The sequence below is a fragment of the Nyctibius grandis genome, chromosome 4 (assembly GCF_013368605.1).
Source record: "Nyctibius grandis isolate bNycGra1 chromosome 4, bNycGra1.pri, whole genome shotgun sequence".
Lineage (NCBI taxonomy): Eukaryota > Metazoa > Chordata > Aves > Nyctibiiformes > Nyctibiidae > Nyctibius > Nyctibius grandis.
In genome coordinates, this window is record NC_090661.1 from 67,940,969 (window position 1) to 67,960,730 (window position 19,762).

General features: G+C 50.1%; 1 protein-coding gene across 1 annotated transcript in view; it reads right to left on the reverse strand.

Moving 5' to 3' along the window:
* DAAM1 (dishevelled associated activator of morphogenesis 1) overlaps positions 1–19,762 on the reverse strand; it is a 100,770-nt gene that overhangs the window by 43,513 nt on the left and 37,495 nt on the right. The window contains exons 3-4 of the mRNA XM_068398852.1: positions 16,937–17,160; positions 3,278–3,367 (exon numbers count right to left, since the gene is read on the reverse strand). Coding sequence (XP_068254953.1) covers positions 3,278–3,367; positions 16,937–17,119 — 273 coding nt within the window. The 5' untranslated portion in view covers positions 17,120–17,160. The remainder of the gene's footprint in view (positions 1–3,277; positions 3,368–16,936; positions 17,161–19,762) is intronic.

A 19,762-nucleotide genomic window follows, 5' to 3' on the forward strand; every position in this document is an offset into this window, starting at 1 on the left:
GAGAGCCGAGTACAGTGGATGACACTGCCGGCAAAGCAGAAGCACCAGGCACGGCACATAGCAGCAGGGAACACGCTGAAAGGACAGATATTCAGGTTGCTTTCTGTGCTGCATCGATGGAGGCAGAGGAGTGCCCTGGCTGTGTGGGCTACGGCCACAGCGCAAGGTATTTTGGAGCCCAGCAAAGCTGATTTTTGAGGAAAAACCCCAGGAGAAGGCTGGGTAGCGTTTCTGTCCTGCCTCATGCTGCTCTTTTGAGGTGGAGCTCGCTGTAACTGGTCTCCGTGATTGCGGTGGGGAGCGCTGCAAGCAGCAGAAAAACAGGGAAAATGCTAAAAATCAGGAATGCCCCAAACTGGACATTTTGGAGTCAAAGTCACCTAACTCATAACAGTCTGTTTCCAACAGGAACCAAAACTGGCAGCAGAGGAATAAGCAAAAACTGCCCAGGGGACTATTTTGGATCCTTGGTTAAGTCAGGCAGCTGCCTGCGACTGATGTCCACTTTTGCCAGCCCCCTGGGACCCACCAGGTGAAATGAGGAGTTACCAGCATCTCAAGCAACAACTTGCCATTAAACACAAGCAGGCCAAAGGGTTTGGGCACATCTTGGACTTCCCAAATCCCCACCACTCAGACTGCAGCCAAGGCAGAGAGGTAGGACCCCTGCCCTGCCTCCAGCTCCACTGCCCCAGCCAAAACCCGGCCATTGCTCTCAGCTGGAGAAGCCCAGTCCCTCTCCTCGATGCCAGGCTGCCATGTAGGTGATTTGTCCTCGTAAAAACATAGGCACATGAGTAAGATTTACCACGAGCTGCTGGGATAGCCACCAATGTTTCTGCTGCCTACTGGTCGCCATCACATAGGAGCAGGACTGCCTAGAGCCTGCTATCCATAGAGACACGCCCTCCAGCCCATGAGATTCCTGGTTTCCTCCAGTGCTGAAGCCTCCACTGATATGGTCTCCCTCATTTTTAACTAAAAACCAGGAGAAAAGCATTCATCTCCACCAACACATCTCCTTCAGAGCAAGCAGTGGCACATACACTCTGCAGCTCACCAAGATGGCATCACGAGCAGGGAAGGAGCGTCTGAGAGCAGCCAGAGGAACAAGGACCAGAGCAGAACAGCAGCCAGGATCCAGCCTCGGATGGGTGCCTGCTCCCAGGACTTCTGAGGATGCCATGGGGCGCTTCTGTGGCTCCTTCCTTCAACACGCCCCGGGAGCAGGGAGCTTCTCAGCACGGTTTTTTAAAAAAAAAAACCTGAGCACAAGGAGGTGCTGGGATAGGAAAGAGGCACCATCAGCCCCATCTAAACCCTTCCTCGGGAGATTAGATAGCACATAATCTCCACTCACAATAATAATTACACGGCTTTGCTTGATTTAAGTCTCTGTTGTCCCCCCTTATCCAGACGCGGTGGAGCACAGCTCCGCTTATCGGACAGGCAGTGACGAGCGAGCGTCCCCTCCCCACTTTCTTGTTGATTCAGACCAGTGCCTGTAATTTGTTAACATCTCTTCTCCCCTCCAGTTTAAATCTCGGGCATTGCAGGCCTCTGTCTAACCATAATACAGGGATTTCAGGGGTATTTATGAGAGGCTTAAAACTTAATCCTACATGAGCAAGGTAAGCCTGCTCTTGGCCTAAAACACGGCTGGAAAATCTGGTGCCATTGCTGCAGAAAGAGAAAAGAGGCATTAATGGCAGTGAGCGTCCTTTGAGTGGGGCCAGGCAACTGCCAGCACTGCCGAGCCAGCTCCTGCAGCTGGGTTAGGGGATGCAGCAGCAAATTTGGGAACTGAATCATAGAATCACAGAATGGTTTGGGTTGGAAGGGACCTTTAAAGGTCATCTAGTCCAACCCCTCCTGCAATGACAGGGACATCTTCAACTACATCAGGTCGCTCAGAGCCCCGTCCAACCTTGCCTTGAATGATTCTAGGGATGGGGCATCTACCCCCTCTCTGGGCAACCTGTGCCAGTGTCTCACCACCCCCAGCGTAAAAAATTTCTTCCTTGTATCTAGTCTGAATCTCTCCTCTTTTAGTTTAAAACCATTACCCCTTGTCCTATCACTACAGGCCCTACTAAAAATTTTGTCCCCATCTTTCTTACAAGCCCTCTTCAGGCACTGGAAGGCTGCTATAAGGTGTCCCTGGAGCCTTCTCTTCTCCAGGCTGAACAACCCCAACTCTCTCAGCCTGTCTTCATAAGAGAGGTGCTTCAGCCCTCGGATCATTTTTATGGCCTCCTCTGGACTTGTTCCAACAGGTCCATGTCCCCAGCTGGGGGCATTTCGCTCGCAGGCTTTGGCGTCCTTCCACCTGCTTGCAAGATTGAGGACTTTTGCCCCATTTCTCCCCACAGCGGTATATCCTGCAGGATCTCTGCTTTGGCCAAGGCTGGGAGAGAAAATCAGTCTCAGCACAGATAGCTGGGTGTAACTCCTGTGACAACATACAGGTGCAAAAATCTTCAGTACACTGGGGAAAACAAGAGTGGTTTTGGCCACTTTGCAGGCTGCCAGCCCACAGTACCCAACGCCGCTCAGGCTGCATAACCCCAAGAGCAGAAGCAAACGTCAGCGATCTCGGCATTGGGAGAACGTCCATGCGTGTTTTCAGCTTGAGAAACACGGTCACTCGGGCAGTGTCACCGAGAGGACACGTCACGCTGGGAGCTCAGCAGACAGATCAGCAACTCACATCAATTCTCGTCTCTTATCAGTGGTATCCCAGTTACACCTGTGAACCTAAAGCCCTTCATCATGCCAGGGGTGACACAGTTTCACCCTAAAAGCAACCTCTGCACCACCGGACTAAAGCACATGGCAGTAAACTGGAAAGCCAGGGGAGGGGGAGGCTTTCGGGCAGGCTGTAATCAGGCCCCCAGACAGCAGCAGAGAAGAGCAGGGCCACAAGAGATGGGGACCAGAGCAGCCCCCCACCGCCACAATGCCAGCCTCAGTGGCCATGGAGCTTCACGTGGCCCCTCTTGTGCTGGCACAGCCGAGCATGGGGTGGAGGACAGCTGTGCAGGGCACAGGGACACCTCCTCCAACCTGAATGGGCTCGGGAGGAAGAGCTATACATTTTGGAGACTGAAGACCTCGCTGGTCGTCCTTGCTTCCCCAGAGAACTGATGCATTTCTGTAACACCCCAAATACCACTCAGCATCCCAAGAGAGCTGTGTCCCTCCCCACATCTCCTCCCCATGCTGCACAAGAGGGAAGGGGCTCAGCCCCCGACCACAGCATGGAGAGGTCTCTTACTTTCTTCTTGCTGCAGTAGATCTGCCACTTCTTCTCCGCCGGCAGCGCGAACATGGCCTCTCTGTGCTTGTCCGTGAGGTCAAGTTCATCCTGGAAAGGGAAAAAAAAAACCACAAAACATGCAACATGAGTACACAAATGGGTGATGGCACGGACACAACCCCCCAGATAAGCAGCGTAAATCAATGTGGGGCCACACCACAGAGCAGCGGTGGCCCTGCAGCATCGCCCCGTGACAATCGATTTGTCAGGGCAATGACGCTAATTCTCATCCCGCTGTTGCTGACCTCCCGCTGACTCCTGGGCTACAGCTGGCTGCTGGGAGGATGGGGCTGCGACCCTCCCTGCCTCATTCCTCCCAGACATCGCCTTCATTGCTTTTAAAGGCAGCAAGCGGTTTAGAAAGGACAGCCATGAAGCCATGACAGCCGCCCACAAGACAGCCTCACACAGAGGACTGCGGGCTCCAGATGACAGACCACATCTAAGACACGTACAGCGAAGAACAGCTCAAATAGGACCTTTCTTTTTTACAACCACAGATAACTGCTTCACTGAGCACCCCGAGTGGTGCAGCCCATTTCCATCACTGACACCCTCATATCATCAAAAACTGGGGGTTTCTTTTCTGGCTTTTCGCTTATTTTCCTATAACTAAAAATAAAAAAGTTCTTTTCCTAATATCTACAGTTCATAAAGAGGTACATCCTCTCCATCAAAACTGGACTACGTATTGCCTGGCAGAGATAAAGCTGTTTACTGACTGAAACCTTTATTGGTTTATCTGATGTTATTTTAAAGGACATATCCATTTTTGACTTTGAGGCTTGGTTAGCAGCGTGCCCTCCACCAGGATGCCCGAGTATTATCAAAGCCTCGTCGCTTCCTGGTGCTAGATGTAGGTCAAAGCTTTTATCAGTGAACTAAATAAAACATTCAGGCAGGGCTGGGAGGCTCGTTGCTAAAGCCAACATTGATCTTACAACCATGGATGTCTCTTAAAATCACCACTGCTTATGACAATCCTTGCGCTGGAGGGGTGTTGGTGCAGCAGTGGGAGCACTGGAGATGCTGCAGAAGGTCACAGGAGAGCCCTGCCGTGGCCTCTAGCCAACTCATCCCACCCAGCCAGTGGATTTAATTAAAAGGACCCCCATTAAAAATTACACAATTCCAGCAACTAAAAAAAGAAAAAAAAAAAAAAACCACATGGAGACCCATTAAAGTTTCCCTGCCTGAATAATAATGCTTATCAAATAAAGCTGGTAGCCCCTGGTACCCCAATCAAAGGTAAAAGCCCCATTTGGTGAAGGCTGAGCAAGATGCCTACGGGGAAAGATGGGTCCCTGCATCAGCAAGCCCAGAGGCCACTAAGAAATTCAGTTGATCTAATTAAAGCTCATATTGCACCCCGTAGCCTAGGAAGGGAGCCTTCAGCTATCTTGTAACCCAAACCCAAGGGCCCTCCAGCACAACACGCAGCAACGGAGGGCTGCTGGCAGTCCTGAACATCTTGGAAAGGCTTACACATTCACTTCAGGCAATGATTTCACTTTTTTGATGAAATTACTCCTCAAAAGGAAAGGTGTTATGGAGCTTTTTCCATTATACACGCATGAAGAAGCTTTGCCTCTTCCTTGACTTTTTCCCCCCCATATTGACTGACTCTTCAAACCACTGTGCTGCACAGAGCTGACATTGGTGGAGCTCTGGAAGCAGACTTACAGGACACCCTTACAACAGAAATAAACATGCTGCCGTGACAGAGACTTGGAAAAAAAAGAGGACTGAGAAAGTCTGAGTCCAATCTGAGACACCTCTCCTCCTTCTGCACCCAGAGAGGAGAACCTGGCTTAGGGACTCCTCCAACGAGCGCCGCTTTCAAACCTCCCCATGTTCTTAAAATTTGGGAGGTCAGGGATTCATATCCAGCAACCGATCTCCTCCCCAGCCTTGGGCAAGTCTTGTCACTCTTCCACGCCTCGAAACTGGAATTTCACTCAATGTCCTTCTCCGTTGTGTCTCCTCAGGCTACAAGCCAGTCAGACACCCAAGATCTGCTTCAGCCCCAATTCTGCATGTCTAAAGGATGACGACTTGCACAGGGACCCAGCTGAAATTCAGTTCATCATTGGAGAAGTACATCTGGGAGTGTGGGAGAGGATGAGGGTCTCCTGATGAATATTTACCTCCGTGGTGAGGATTTGAGTTAGCGCAGGACAGTGCTTCCTCTGTGACCCCGTTTTCATGTCACGTGAATCTGGGATTCAGGCATGAAAGCACTAGCCACACACATCTGTACTTAGGTCCTCAGAAAAATATTTATTAAAACTTTCAAAATACCCATACCTTAAAATACAACTTGTGCAAACACAAAGATTTATTAACCAAGAAAAAAATCTAAAACTCAGCTGAAGCTTAAACGGAAGAAAGAAGGGATAAAGCAGATCATATTAGGTGCTGGCACACGACAACGTGTAAACACATCCAAAAAAGCTGCAGAAACACTTCTGAGCCCCACACAGCACACTTCATTGTGCCCCAGCTCTAACACGTTCAGTCATCACAGCCCTGTGTCACTCAGCAACACCCACCTACTGATATCTTGCAGGATACTTGGGAGAGGTGTTTAAATAAATACCACACGGCACCCAGTGAATAACAAAAATCCTTATAATCAAACAGTGACTAACGACGGTTATTCCTAGCCGTAACAGCAACTTACCCGTGAAGAGTCAGGTCTTTACTGGTTTTATGTGCATGGGGATTCCTGCATCCACCTCGAGCCCTTCGCTTATGCTCACTGATGGCTGCCTCAGTACTCCTTGGCCCCAAGCAGGCTGCTCAGAAACTGCTCTTCAAACTCCAAAAGACCAAGAGAGGACAGGAACATCAGCCATCTGCTGGGGGCTCACAGACCACTGTACAAACGCCGCTCTGACAAAGCCTTTAGCAACTGCACAGCAGCGTTGTAGTGCGGCAGAGAAGCGGTGCACAACCTCAAACCCATATGCGCCTTCAATTAATAATCATGAGCTCGATAATTAGGTAATTCTAACTGGCAATTAATTTTATAGGCCATTTGCCAGCCACGCGCTCCCGCTACAGCGTGCGATGTTGGCAGCTGTTGAAGAGTGAGAAGATAACCGGTGGGTCGGTGTCCATCACCCCCACAGCCCTCACCCCTCACTTCAGCCTCACCTTTCACAGCTCTGCCCCTTCCACCTGGCTGCCTCCCATGGCAGGATCTGCCAACTTCGCTATTTTAAATATTTTTTTGGAATCGGGTCAAAAGCACATAAAATAACAGCCTCATTTTGCTACCAAAAGGAAGTCTCTGCCCAGAGTGTATTTATTTATCCCGTACAGTTAAACTATCCACCTTTAGATCAGGAAACACATTTCCACATTAAATCTTCATTTGAATATGTTTAAAAAAAACCCAACCTCATAAGGGAGATTTGATTCTCAGCGTGTATTTGCTATTTCTAGGAAGTAAAATACTTCCGTGCAGCTTGCTTTGCTGACGGCTCTCTGCTCAAGCAAAGCAAACCTCCCCCTCTCTCTGAGCACAGCACGAGCTCCAGTGAAGGTGATGCCACACCATTCTCCTAAAGCTACCTTAGAAACACATGGATCAGCTCAGCACGCTGACGGCCAAAGAAGTTTTCATCAAGTGATCTCTATACCTTTCCCTTGGAGGGCACACAGCAGCACTCAGGGGGGATGTTCCCATGGTCCGTACCTCCTCGAGCTGGCAATCCGGTGATATGAGGAGCCCAGGCCACTGGCGGTCCTCTGGTCCACCCCCTGATCAAGCAGGGCCACCTAGAGCCATGGCCCAGGACCACGTCCAGATGGCTTTTGAATATCTCCAGGGAGGGAGACTCCACCACCTCTCTGGTTTGTAGCCACCATAGTCTCCAACCATCTCCCGAAGGCAAAGCCAGATCAAGCAGAAAAGCGAGGCACTGCCTCTGGAAGAAATGTTTGACCCTCCCAGCAGAAAGGTCATCAAGTGCAGCCCCAGACTCACAGAGCAGTCCTCGGTGCAAGCTCCTGTCCCTGCCACTTCACCTATGCCACGGTGGACATTTTAATGAGCATCTTTCATGGGCTGTGAGTCACAGGCTTTAATGGGGGCAGCAGCAGGAAGCCAGCAGGATGCTGCAAATCTCTTGACTTCAGAAACAGCCTCCAGGATGGGCTCTCGGAGCTGGGCGAGCTTGAGCATTGCCCACCCATGGCCACAACACCCCAGCAGGACCATCATGGGTTCTTCCCCTAAAGCCCACAGGTCCCATGGGCCACCAAGCATCCTGCATGAAGTAACTGGGGAGTAGAGATTAAGTAAGGGGCAATTAAGTAAGAGAAGACTGAAAGGGGATCTTATAAACACTTACAAATACCTTAGGGGTGGGTGTCAAGAGGAGGGGGTCAGACTCTTCTCAGTGGTGCCCAGTGACAGGACAAGGGGCAATGGGCACAAGCTGAAACATGGGAAGTTCCATCTGAATATGAGGAGGAACTTCTTTACTTTGAGGGGGACAGAGCACTGGAACAGGCTGCCCAGGGAGGGTGGGGAGTCTCCTTCTCTGGAGATATTCAAAACCCACCTGGACATGACCCTGTGCAACATGCTCTAGGGGCATCTGCTTTGGCAGGGGGTTGGACTAGATGATCTCCAGAGGTCCTTTCCAACCCTTAACCATTCTGTGATTCTGTGATTCTGTAATTCCCTATACAGGAGTCTGCACCCCAAAATATCTTCAGAGGTTGTAGGAAAAAAGATGAAAAACTTTTAAGTCTAATGCACCTTTCTGGGTGATAAACTGTGTAACCGTAACATGTGGGGAAGACGGGGGGAAAACAAGGAGATCATCCATTACCATAATTGAAATAAAAATTAATTAAAATTTGCTGGCTGGATTCTAGGTTTATATATAAACACATATATGTACATATATATACACACATATAGGTACGTATATATATACACACACACTCAGAAAGACATCACTGGGTCAGTAAGTGACCAACACAATAAAGAGCAAGTGAATTTACTTCTCATGGATGGATGCACAGAGTTTAGAAACTTCTGTAAGGACACCAGTGAGACTGCAGCACATAAAGGCAAGATCTCCTGCATCCTCAAGTAAAGCATGAAAGATCCAACATTGCTCAGAAAAGAAAAAAAAAATAGAAAGAAACAAGCGGGAACTTTCTGGCAACATTTGGCATTAACTGGTACAACATGGGAATTAAAAAAAATAAAAATGGCCTGCAGAAGTCTGCATCAGCTTCCTTTCTCAGGGGTCATATTGCTTTTTCACTCTCTTCCAGGCATTCTTCTCCACGTTCATCCATTTGATTTAGCCCAGAACGCTGCAGTGGCAAGGGAAACGGCAATCAGCATTTTTGCCCCCGTACCTCATCTCATCTCCTTCCGCTGTGCACAGGCGCTGCCCGCACGGCCAGCTGGGCAGCTGCCTGCCTGCCACTGCCAGCCACCTGCACCAGCGTCTGACATAGCTCGTTATTTTCTTTTTAAGCTGTCTTCCCAAAGAAACAGACTGGTTAATCTGCGGCTGTTCCAGTGCAGACAACCACCCCCTTGAAACGCATCCCGCACCGCAGGAGGAGCTCCTCTATCTGCAACATTTATTTAGGCGATTACAATTCTCGACCTACGCAGATTTATCTTATTGTTTTTTTAAATAGGAAATGAAGTGAATGAAGTCTTTTATTTTTAGTAATAGTAATAAAAATACCTCCTCCCTAGCACGCGTTTTCAGCCATAGTACCCTGAGAACTTGAAAACAACCCCCCAGACAAACCAACCCCAGCCAATATAATCACCATATATTTTTAATCTATCCCTGACGACCTGTAGCTGGAATTACAGAACATGAACAAAAATCAACTATTCATATTTCTTAATGAATAAGCCTAACAGATAGAAGATTCTTATTAATTTTGCCTTTATCATGTAATGAATTTTTTGAATAAAGGAAACTGCCTACAGCAAGGGAATGGCTAGCAGCAAGAAGGAATAATGCATAAGCACTTTGAAGTGCTTACACCTAGTCAACCTCTTCCCACATTGAATTTTTAGTCCCAGACTGGAACTGGAAAGACCCCAATCCACCCTGCTCTGCAGCTTTCAGTTATTGGACAGATGTAAATAAAATACTTATTCCTTTCTTCTTCTGCAAGGAAAGATTATGGCCATCAATAGGTGATCTAGCTCCTCAATAAACTCTAGCTGCAGCTGGTTCATGTTCCCATCAGATCAAACACCTGAGGCAGACAGCACGTACTGCTTTAATGTTATTTCATTTAATTAATTATTTTAATAGGCTAAAGGTTTTAAAGGTGTTCATATTCCAATACTAATGTCTTTTAACAGAGAAGTGTCTACTTAGGTTTCTCAGTCTTTTCTGTTGTAATATCTATCTATAACAGCATGTATGTACTTTTTTTTTATTTATTGAGCTCGGCCTTCTGTAACCTTTTCACCGACATCATCTGGAAAACCTTTCTCCCATTTTAATTAACACAGGGTACTTGTACGGCCGCAGTTATTGATCTATGCGGTTTTACCCTGAAGAGCACTCTCAGATGTAGAAGCCTTGCAGGTGGATCACCAGCGTGCTTTTTCCACACAAGTGTACATAAACCCTGAAAATAAACCAAAAAAATAAGATGTATCGGCCTGTTATTTACTACTGTGATCGCTAAAATGGATTAAACTCAAGTCAACCACAGTGGGGCATGACTGCCCTTTGGTGGGTGCACCTTGTACCAAAAGAAAGCACAGAGCTGGCAAATAAATAAGAAGTTTTCAGATGTGGATTTCCCACCTTTTAGGGACCCAAAGAAGCAGCTCCCTTTTCAACCAGTTTTTAGACGCCACCTTTGCTGCTGGTATCCCTGTGAGCTACTGAAGCTGGAAGTCAAACCAATGGGTTAAGTGTGGCTTCAGGTGTCCCCTGCCCAATGTGGGTGCTCGCTTAGGAAAGCTGTGCATGGTTGGTCTGGGGCTAAACTGCTCCAAGGTTTCCCCAGCTAAGGCCCTAGGAAGGGCATTGAAAAGGGGCTAGATGGGAATTAGTGGCTGCAAAGGCCCACACCAACTCCATCCTGAAAGCTTCGCAAGATTTGTTGCTCTGTGCATGGGACCCTAAGGATGTGGCTGAGGGGAGCAGGAGCCAGCTACATCCTGATGCTGATGGCAACGTAAGATGGAAGCGGACTCCTTGCATACCTGTGGCTTGGGTGGGACAAGCGCTCCTCATTTCCCCACAACCATGGCTTTGGTCACACCTGGCATCCTAAGGTCATTTTTAAGAACTCAAGCAGGCGCAAAGCAGACACTCACCCTGTGAGGAGGCAATTTCTGACCGAGGTTTGACATTCAGCAAGATGCCTAGCACAAGCAGGCATCAGATGGCCTTATAGATTTTAGGTGTTGTTGGGGAAGGGAAGCTGAGCCCCATAAATAACAGTATTGATTTGAACACTGGAGTTGATGGGAATTAGGACTGCCAGGCGCTCGGTAGGATCCTGCCTGCCGGGCTGCAGAAAGCCTCAGCTGCCAAAAGCCGACCTCGATCATACTCACACACTGAGGAACACCCAGACTCTGCCAGCGACAGATACTACAGCAGTATGAACAGCTTTCATTTGCATCTGCCAATGGATACAAGGCAGGCACAGGCTATTCCCAATAGGAACACTTCCTGCTGAGGCTGGTGATGAAGCACAACCCTTGTGCTGCTCAATCCTGCCCATAACTCCAGCAACACCACCCAAACACCGAGCAATAAGGAAGGAGAAGACCACTGCTGGAGCAGATGCCACATCCAATGAGGCCAGTAGTCTCCGTGGTGACCTGTGCCAGAAATGCTTGGAGCCGGTGCAAGCCAAAAACCTAAATGCCCCAGTTCAGGTCACCGACGCGTTACCAAATGAGCTGCGCAGGCATCTCCCAGGGATGTGGCCTCCTCTTTTACAAAGTGCAAAGTGGAAAGCATTTAGCAGGTAGACCATATAATTTTTCCACTTCAGCTGTACTTCTCCTGGAAACAAAGGGGTCTCTTGTGTGCTCTCTGCCTTCAGCTGGGGTTCACATTGTGCAACAACATGGCTCCTTTGTAAAATTATGGGCCGGGAACAGCAGGGGTTTTGGGCAAGCCCCCACACTAGTTTGTAGCTGTAATAGACACTGCAATTACGTGAATGCTTCAGCTGAAATACAGCGTTCCTCAGTGGATTACTTCATTCAAGTCCATGGAACGCATGTAGGCAGAAAATCCTTATTTTCTTGCCGAGTAGGTGTGTGGCTTCTATATCAGATGCTTACCCATAAAACCATACGTTTAAGAGATTATCTGTGAGGGTGTAACGCCACGAGGTGACAAAAACAAGTGCTGTGAGCGGTGGGCTGGGACGAGAGCGTGGCAGGTCCAGGCTGTTCGCACCTAAGGAGCAAAACGTGGGCAGCCCAGTAAAAGTGTCCACACGGTTCCCTGCAGAGTGAATTTAAAAGCAGACATTACTGAATCACTTGGTTTTCTTCCTTAAAAGCTCAAGGAAGCTTGGTCTTGGGAGACAGTGGTGAGACGGGGTCAGGAGTCTCTTGCTGCATGTCTGGCCCTGGATGGACTCTGCAGAAAGGGGTGTTTTGCCCAGGACACAAGGGCTATTGCAGTCGTATTTTTCCTGGGTACCAACTGCATGCTTTTCTTTGCAGATATAGGGGAAAATGGCTTCGGCCACCATTCAGTGGTTCCCAAAATCCTGAAGTCCTTAATGCTGCAAAGACCAGGTAGCAAAAAACAACAGCTGACCTGCAAGCATGAAATGCCAAGCTTCGATTTGCAGCTGATCCCTCAGCTGTTACTTAAAAGCCGTGTTGTTTTGCAAGGCCCAAAACCTCATACTTTGTCCTTACCGGCTTAGACACCAGGAAAAGCACAATACTTAAGTTCCTAAGTAAAACTGGGTATCACTAGCAATGAGTTCCCAACCCTGTACTGCTATTAACACGTAACAGTGCTCACACAGACCACACCACCGCCTTCTCCTCACCTTGGGGTTGTCCTTCGCTCTCCATTTGAGCAGCATATAAAATAGTAATCATCCTGGCACGCTGAGAGGGCAGGAAGGCACGGCTCTGCGGGACAGTTACACATGGAGTGTCTTACCCAAGCACCCCATGTCACGTGACACAGACCGATCGCCCACCATGAAGCATTTCAAAGATGACACAGAATTAATCTCTGTGACGGGGGATGCTATCTCCTAACAGATAGCATCCAAAGAGCAGCTCTGATAAAATGTATTCGTTGCCCCAAGTACAGCAAAAACAAATGCTGTGATAAATCTTGTAAGCTGCAGAGACCTTTTTTTTATTCTCCAGCCTCACGAGTTTCCACTACTTCAGAAAGCAGCAGGGAGGGATGGAGCAGCCTTCCACGTCGTGGGAGGGGAAGGCATGAAGCCCAGCACTTCGGAGGCCATGTGTGAATACCTCCCCTCCAGCAGATCCCAGTGAAGGCAGTCACTAACACAGTGCAACGTCAGCAGGCAAGGGTCTGTACCCGTCCTGAGCCCGTGGGGCTAGGGATACTGCACAGCCACCAGACACCAGCCTCCCGGTGTCACCTCCCCAGGTCTCTCAGATCTGCTTGGCTGCTGCAGTCTGGGTGGAAGGACCCGGGGAAGGTTACCTGCTCTGGTTTTGTAGACTAAAAATGGGCTGCTGCACATTAGAGGTGGGTTGCAGGGCTAGACGGAGGCTGCTCTAATTTATTCTGCATCGCTAAGGACAAGTCGGAGGTGAAGAGTCTGAGAAGCCCCATTGGGACCAGTAGCTGGAATTTCCTCAAAGTCCTGGTATTTGAGAGCACAAGCCTTGAGAAGTGGCTGGGGCAGCATCTCCTCTGAGCCCACCCCTCTGCCGGCAGGGATGCAGGCTGGGGGTGAGATGTGAGACCAGGGAGAGGCAGCACCTCGTGCTTCAGGGGTGTGCAAAGCCATGCTGGACCCGGCAGCTCCTCACAGCACTCAGCTAGTCTGAGGAGTCACCAGAGCATCACTCTCATACTGCTGAGACAGAGACGCCACTGTGACCCACCCCACCAGGAAGAGAGCCAGCGAGGTGTCCTGGGTCATGCCAGGGCTCCCGCTGTCCTCTCCGGACCAAGCCGTTCAATCCCCCCCATGCCTCCACCCCCCGCCCGGCGCACGTCCCGCGGGGCCGATGCACACCACCACACACAGAGCGTTTCATTACGAACCTCAGAGTGACAAGGAGTGTTAAGCAGATATAAAGGACATTAGTCATTTACCCATCTGGTGGGAAGTCTAGCTGCTGGCAGAAAATAGAGAGGATTGTTACATCAAGATCTACCATATGGCACCATTATGTGGAGCTTTGCAAGTGCTTTCTCTGAGCGTGTAAGCAAGATTTCAGCCTTTGAAGAAACGCCGTATTGTTAGCCTGGATACGCAGGAGCCTCTTGAAAGAAGCTGTGGCAGATGGCACAGCTTTGTTCTCTTGGTTCGCAGGCAGCTCGTACAGCCCCAGATATTCCCCCTCGCTGGGGCAGAGCAGCCCCATGGCACAGCGATCCTCCTGATGTGTCCTAGGGGAGGACTGATGGCTCCTGAAACTCCTTAAATCTGATGGATGCTGCCTGGTAGGTACCACATCGCTGCATGAGCCCCGGGAAGCAAACACCGCCGACCCGAGCTGGCGGGACACACCGGTGTCGAGGCAAGGAGAGCTGTAAGAAATCGTAAAGCCTTGTCCCAGCCAAGGGAGCTGCAAATCAGTAAATCTTGCTGAAATACCCTGCTTTTGTTTGCACATCCCTGCCAGCACCTGCTCCTCCCTGGGTGGCTGTGCCTGGCCCGAGCCCCAACAGGACAGCGGACAAAGAAAAGCCTTTCAGGCGGGGCCGGTGCCTGCTTGAGCGACATCCCAACAATACCCCGACGAAAACCCATTCAGCTCAGGCAGGGGAAAGGAAGGGAAAGGGAAAAGGTTCCTCTGGGAGGAAGCAGTGATCAGTCATTGACCACAGCAACAACATCTGCATCTGCCCTGAGCCAGGGAAAAGGCCCTGCCTGCTGCGTACTGCTGGCTGGGACAGGGCGCATCGTCCCTGCAGCCCAGGATGGACACGGCGCATTTCTTACAGGCTAATTGCTCCTGTTTGTGCCCAGGCAAAAAAAAACATCCCCTGTTTCCCTGTTGTTCCTCCTCAGAAACACTTGCACGGCCACAGAATAAAACCCTATTTAACTATTCTATTTCACTACTTTAGTTAAAATCCAAAGTGTCCATCTAACATAAAGCAGGCCATAAAACAGACACCGGGAGAGCAGACCAAGCCTTTAGTTGACCTTGGAGTCACAGCTGCTCCATGTCCCTCTGCAGCTCAGGCCCTCATCCTCGGCTGCTGGCACAGGACAATCACAGATTTCTCACGCTACGGACGTTTCCTGCCTCAGACAAACAGGCACACTTAAAAACACCCCAAGTCCAGAGAATTGTTTTGTGGGATGGCTCCAAAAAGAAGGAGGTTTTGCCCTTCAATGCATGCAGCAGGCTGGGATCTGCAAAGCAGGGACCCTGCTGGATTGTTGGTCTCTGTGGGAGGATTGTCCACTCCAGTGACCAAACCCACTGCTGCAATGTCCCTGAAGATACCACCCATCCCAGGCCTGAAATCTTCCACCCCTGCCACTCCGAGTCCCTAATGGGAACAAATGGGGCAGAAAAGTCACTATTAAGCTGCAAGAGAAGAGTTGGCCAAGGACCAACTCGGGCTGGCAGAGCCTCCAGCTCCCCTCCAACGCCTTTGACTTCCTTCAACCCAATTGAATAAGACAACCGAGGACTTTGGAGGGAGCCTTGGTCGCACGGAGTAGGCACAAGCCATCCTGCCCTGGATGGTCAAGCGTGACGGGCCGAGTGGCATTGGGCTCCCGCAGGCGTAAAAATCAGCCCAAGCCTCCGAGTGCTTTCTCTGTCTCTCTTCCAAATGCTACACAGTGGGTTTATACAGAAACGGTGGGATGCTTTCCAAACCATTTAACTAATGCTGAAATTTAATACCCGACACCAACAGGTTACTGAGAGCAAGAAGGAGCTGTTGTAATGGAGGGGGCGGGGGGTTTGCATCTTCACTCCCCCGAATGGGAACCTGCCCTCTTGCACCCATGGGGCAGAGCTCGGCTTCTCCCTCTCCCTCACACCTGGCACTGGCTCAGGTCGAGATCTGCCTGATAGGTTTTTTGGGGAGCCAGGGGGTTGCAGCTGCTTGCATGGGAGCATGGTGGGCACCCACTGTCCCCCCTCCCTAAATGACTTCAGTCCCCGGGGAGCCAGCACAGCTCCTGCTGCTGGCGTGCCCTGGAGCAGCAGCTGCCTCCAAGCCACCTTCTCACCCTCAGCTGGGGGAAAATCATCATCACGGAGCAAGACGAGGAGAGCAGAAGGGCCACACCAGGGCATGCCCTGGGCCCTGCTAGTCCCTGCAAGTGCCGCTGGACTCCTGCCTTGCCGCACACACAGTGGTCCCCTGCGGCACAAGCTCTGCACAAAGCATCCACCTGAATTTGGGGGAGATGCTTTGAAAATCCTGGGCTGAGATGAGGCTTGGTGGGTCTCCAGCGCGTGAGCCTCCATGGATGCCTCCTGGGATGCTATGCTGAACCTCAGCACAACAAGCCCTTATGCCGCCTTTGGCTGGGGCACAGGGAGAGTTTTCCATGGGAAAGAACTTCCCCAGGAAAATCTGATTTGGCCAAGTTATCAGTGGAGAAAAACATGGAACAGAGGCAGTCACTCCACCTGAACAAACCAAACCCGACCGGCAGCGTTTTGCAGGACTGCTGCAAGAAGAGGTCCTGCCACAGGGCATCTCATCCCCACCATCCTGCGTTGGGTGTCCCAGTCTGACAGACGTCTCATCTGGCCCACGGAGAAGGACATCTGGGCAAAACTGGCTCTCATAACACAACCTGGAGCTCTCCTCTACCAAGTGGCCTGGCTCACCAAAACCATGCTGCCTAGCATCTAATGGGACATGCTGTACCATGAGGCGTGACTGACCAGCACCACAACTTCAAGCTCCCTCTATGCATCAAACCACCGTAGAGAAGCCCCATTTCACTGCTGAATCAACTCAAAGTGGAGCACTCTGGGGCCATCGAAGATCCACGTCTTTCAGAGTTTTGATACTGAGGGACAGAGAAACAATATCCCGACTCTCCAAATCTCAATTTAGCCCAAACCCAAGGATTTCTGAGTAGCAGAGTGCCCAGCAAATAGTTTGCACCTACGGGGAACAACCTGCTTTACTGGCTCAGACACCCCTGCATCACCCTGGAGGTGCACAAAGCCAGACTAGCCTCCAAGCCCTGCTCTACAAAATCAAGGCTTTCTAACGAGAAAGAGAAGTCACTCCAAACTAGCAGGACTTCAAGGAGGAGCAGAGCTCAAGGTTCAGCACAGAACCGCTCCCAACAGCAGTCCCTGATACTCCCTTCACATCAAAGCTTGCCTGAAAACTCAAAACCAAGCCTGGGGAGACTAGAAAGAGGGGGGGGAAAAAAAAAAAAAGTAAAAAGCATCCTACTTACCACCAGCTCGGTGAACATGACGTCCAGCTCCTCCACTGGCGGCATGGGCAGCGCAGGCTCCATGGTCTGCAGGGCGAAGCTGCTGTCATTGCGCAGCCGGTACGTGATCTCAGGGTGGTCACTGCTGCGAAAGCAGCAGAAGATGAAGGAGATCCCCCGACCGCTCCTCTTCCTTGGGGCCATGGCCGAAATCCTCTGCGTCCCTCCCTCCTGGGCACTAGATCCTGAGGGAAAGAGAAGAGAGGAGGCTTGAGCAGCCGCCCCGCAGCACTGCGTGCTCCCGTCCCGCCGAGGGGAGGAGGAATCAAAGCCACCCACGTGCTCGGTTTGGAGGGGAAGAGCGGAGACGGTTTACGTGCCAAATATTTCTCCTCAGATTTGACGTTTACAGTCCTGGCAACCTTGACAAACACGCGAATTAAAAAGATGCATTTGCTTGCCTTGTGCCGCAGCCGGCAGTGGCAGGGGGATGCACGGCCATCCCCGTAGGGAGAGGGGTCCTGGACACCCACCACTGCTGCAAATCCCAGCAAATCCCCGCTGGCCTCCCTGTGCCGTGGCAGCCGGGCCAGCCCCTGTCTCTGTCCTTCCAGGCATATGGCAAATTTGGGAGGGTGCTGCCAGGAACAGCTAGATGTGCTTGGGCCCACCAGGTACATGGTCCCCAGCACGGGTGACTCGCTGCTTGAAGACCTCACATGGCTCAGGATGCCCCGAGCCACAGACAGCAGCAGAGCTGAGAAAATATCCTGTATTCTCCCCCCAGCTCTTATACGTGTCCCTAAACATCCACCAGCAACCGCTGGTTGGGCGGCTCCTTTTCATGGAAAGTTTTACTTGGCTTTAATTAGATAAACCCTACTTGAAATTCCAGTAAATATTTACAAGACGCAATTTCAGCTGATAAAAATCACACGGTGCTGATAGCTCAGGCTTCCCTGTGCACTGCTTACGATGGGCATCGCTCACGCCAGCGGTTGCTCAGGTTTTGCTGATTTCTGGAACTCAGGTTGGGAGAAAGCTCAGGGCAGAAGACGTGTGCCTTGCCTGACTGATAACGGCAAGGACCAGGCCAATACTGCCCCAAAATTGGGACTGTCGAGTCAACGATAGAAGAGGAGGGCCACCTATGAGGAATGGGGACAGCGGAGAAACACCCTAACGAGACAAATCAACCAGCAAAGCAGAGAGTTTTTAAAAAGCCTACACATTTGCCTTATAAAGCCACACACCCACACATTTTATCTCTGCAAAACAAGACGCTGAGATGTTAAGAGACAGGACAAACAGCCAAGTTAATGCAGAAGGTTGAAATATGGATGACTCAGATTTATTAACAAAGCTACGAAGAGACTTGGGAAAAAAGGTCAGCATTTGGAAAGGAGTGTCTAATCTCCCTGGAGCCAGCCATTCCCCTCCAACTACAGATTTATATGCCTAAATAAACAGCCACTGTGCCCCGTGGAGAGCCAGCACTGGAGGCAGGTTGGGGGCAGACCTTGGGTCAGACCCTGCACCACCATTTGCGCGGCAAACGCTGCCCTCCCAAAATAGGGACCTTGCAGAAAATTCAGGCTCTAGCTACATTACTTTAATAAAGGATCTGACCCTTGAAATTATATTCAACAGCATGTTTTTAGCACATGATGTAACCATCTGCTGAACCAGAAACGATGGGAAACAGCTATTGGGTCTTCATAGGGGATAATCCCAGGCTGTGCAACTGCTCTGTGCCCAGTCCGGAGGGTCCCCCCTTCCTGAAGAATCCCAAATCTCATTTCACATTTAGCATCTTGGATTTAGAAAAATGCAGCCACTGGAGGAATTTCAGCTGCCATGAAATCTCTCTCATCGTGGCTCCCCAGCAGCCAGCACCGCAGAAAATCCATTAGCAGGCTGCTGGCATCCCTTCGTGTTAAGAGGGGTTTTGGATCTACTGGGGAATTTCTTTCCTAAAGGAGCGAGTGAAACAAAAAATTAAACTAAGACATGCAGACCTCTCTCCCCTCCAACACAGAAGAAAATGCTGCAGGTTTGGGTTTTGAAGAGCCATGAGGAGCACGGCGCAGAGGGAGATGCTGGTGGCTGCCCAGCGCTTCATACCTGGCTCAGGAGCTTGGTCCTGACCCACATATCCTCAGCTGTGCAAAGTTTGGTTGCTTGGTCATTCCCAGTCCATGAGTACGGCCCCGCCATTCCCAGAGCTGGGCCTGATCCTGCTCCTGCAGCTGGTCAGGAGCAAACAGACCAAATCTCCTTTTCCACGGGGTGTTTTCCATCCCCTTTTCAACACCACATCAACCTCGTCCTTGAAACCTGCTGCTACGTACAAGCTCCGACTTGGGTTTGCAAAAACGTACAGAAAGCTTTTATCAGAACACCTGCTTTTCACAGATACATGGTCCTGACGATGTTTTACGAGGAGTTTGAATGACAGAACAAAAAGCAAGATTTTATTTTGGGTTTTAAAGCAGACAGTCATGTAGCAACCAAGACAAGGTATTTTTGAGCTGCTTCCAGCTCTGGAGCTACTGAGGTTACTCATTTTCATCTATAAACAATTCAAAAAAACCAAACCACTCTATAGTGTAGGCTGAGTGGGCTGTACGTTATTAGCAATCGAGCTAAAAAAGGTTAGAGAGAGAATATGTTAGCTACCAGGCAAATAGCATTAAACCTTCAGAACGCTGACAAATATTCATTGACGTGATGGATCAAAATCTAAACATGGCTCCCCGGCAGGTCGTTGGGAGCTGCAGACAGCGCAGATTGCATCGTCAGAACAAAGCCCAGCTACACAGTTTCCCTGCACATCCTATAAAAATT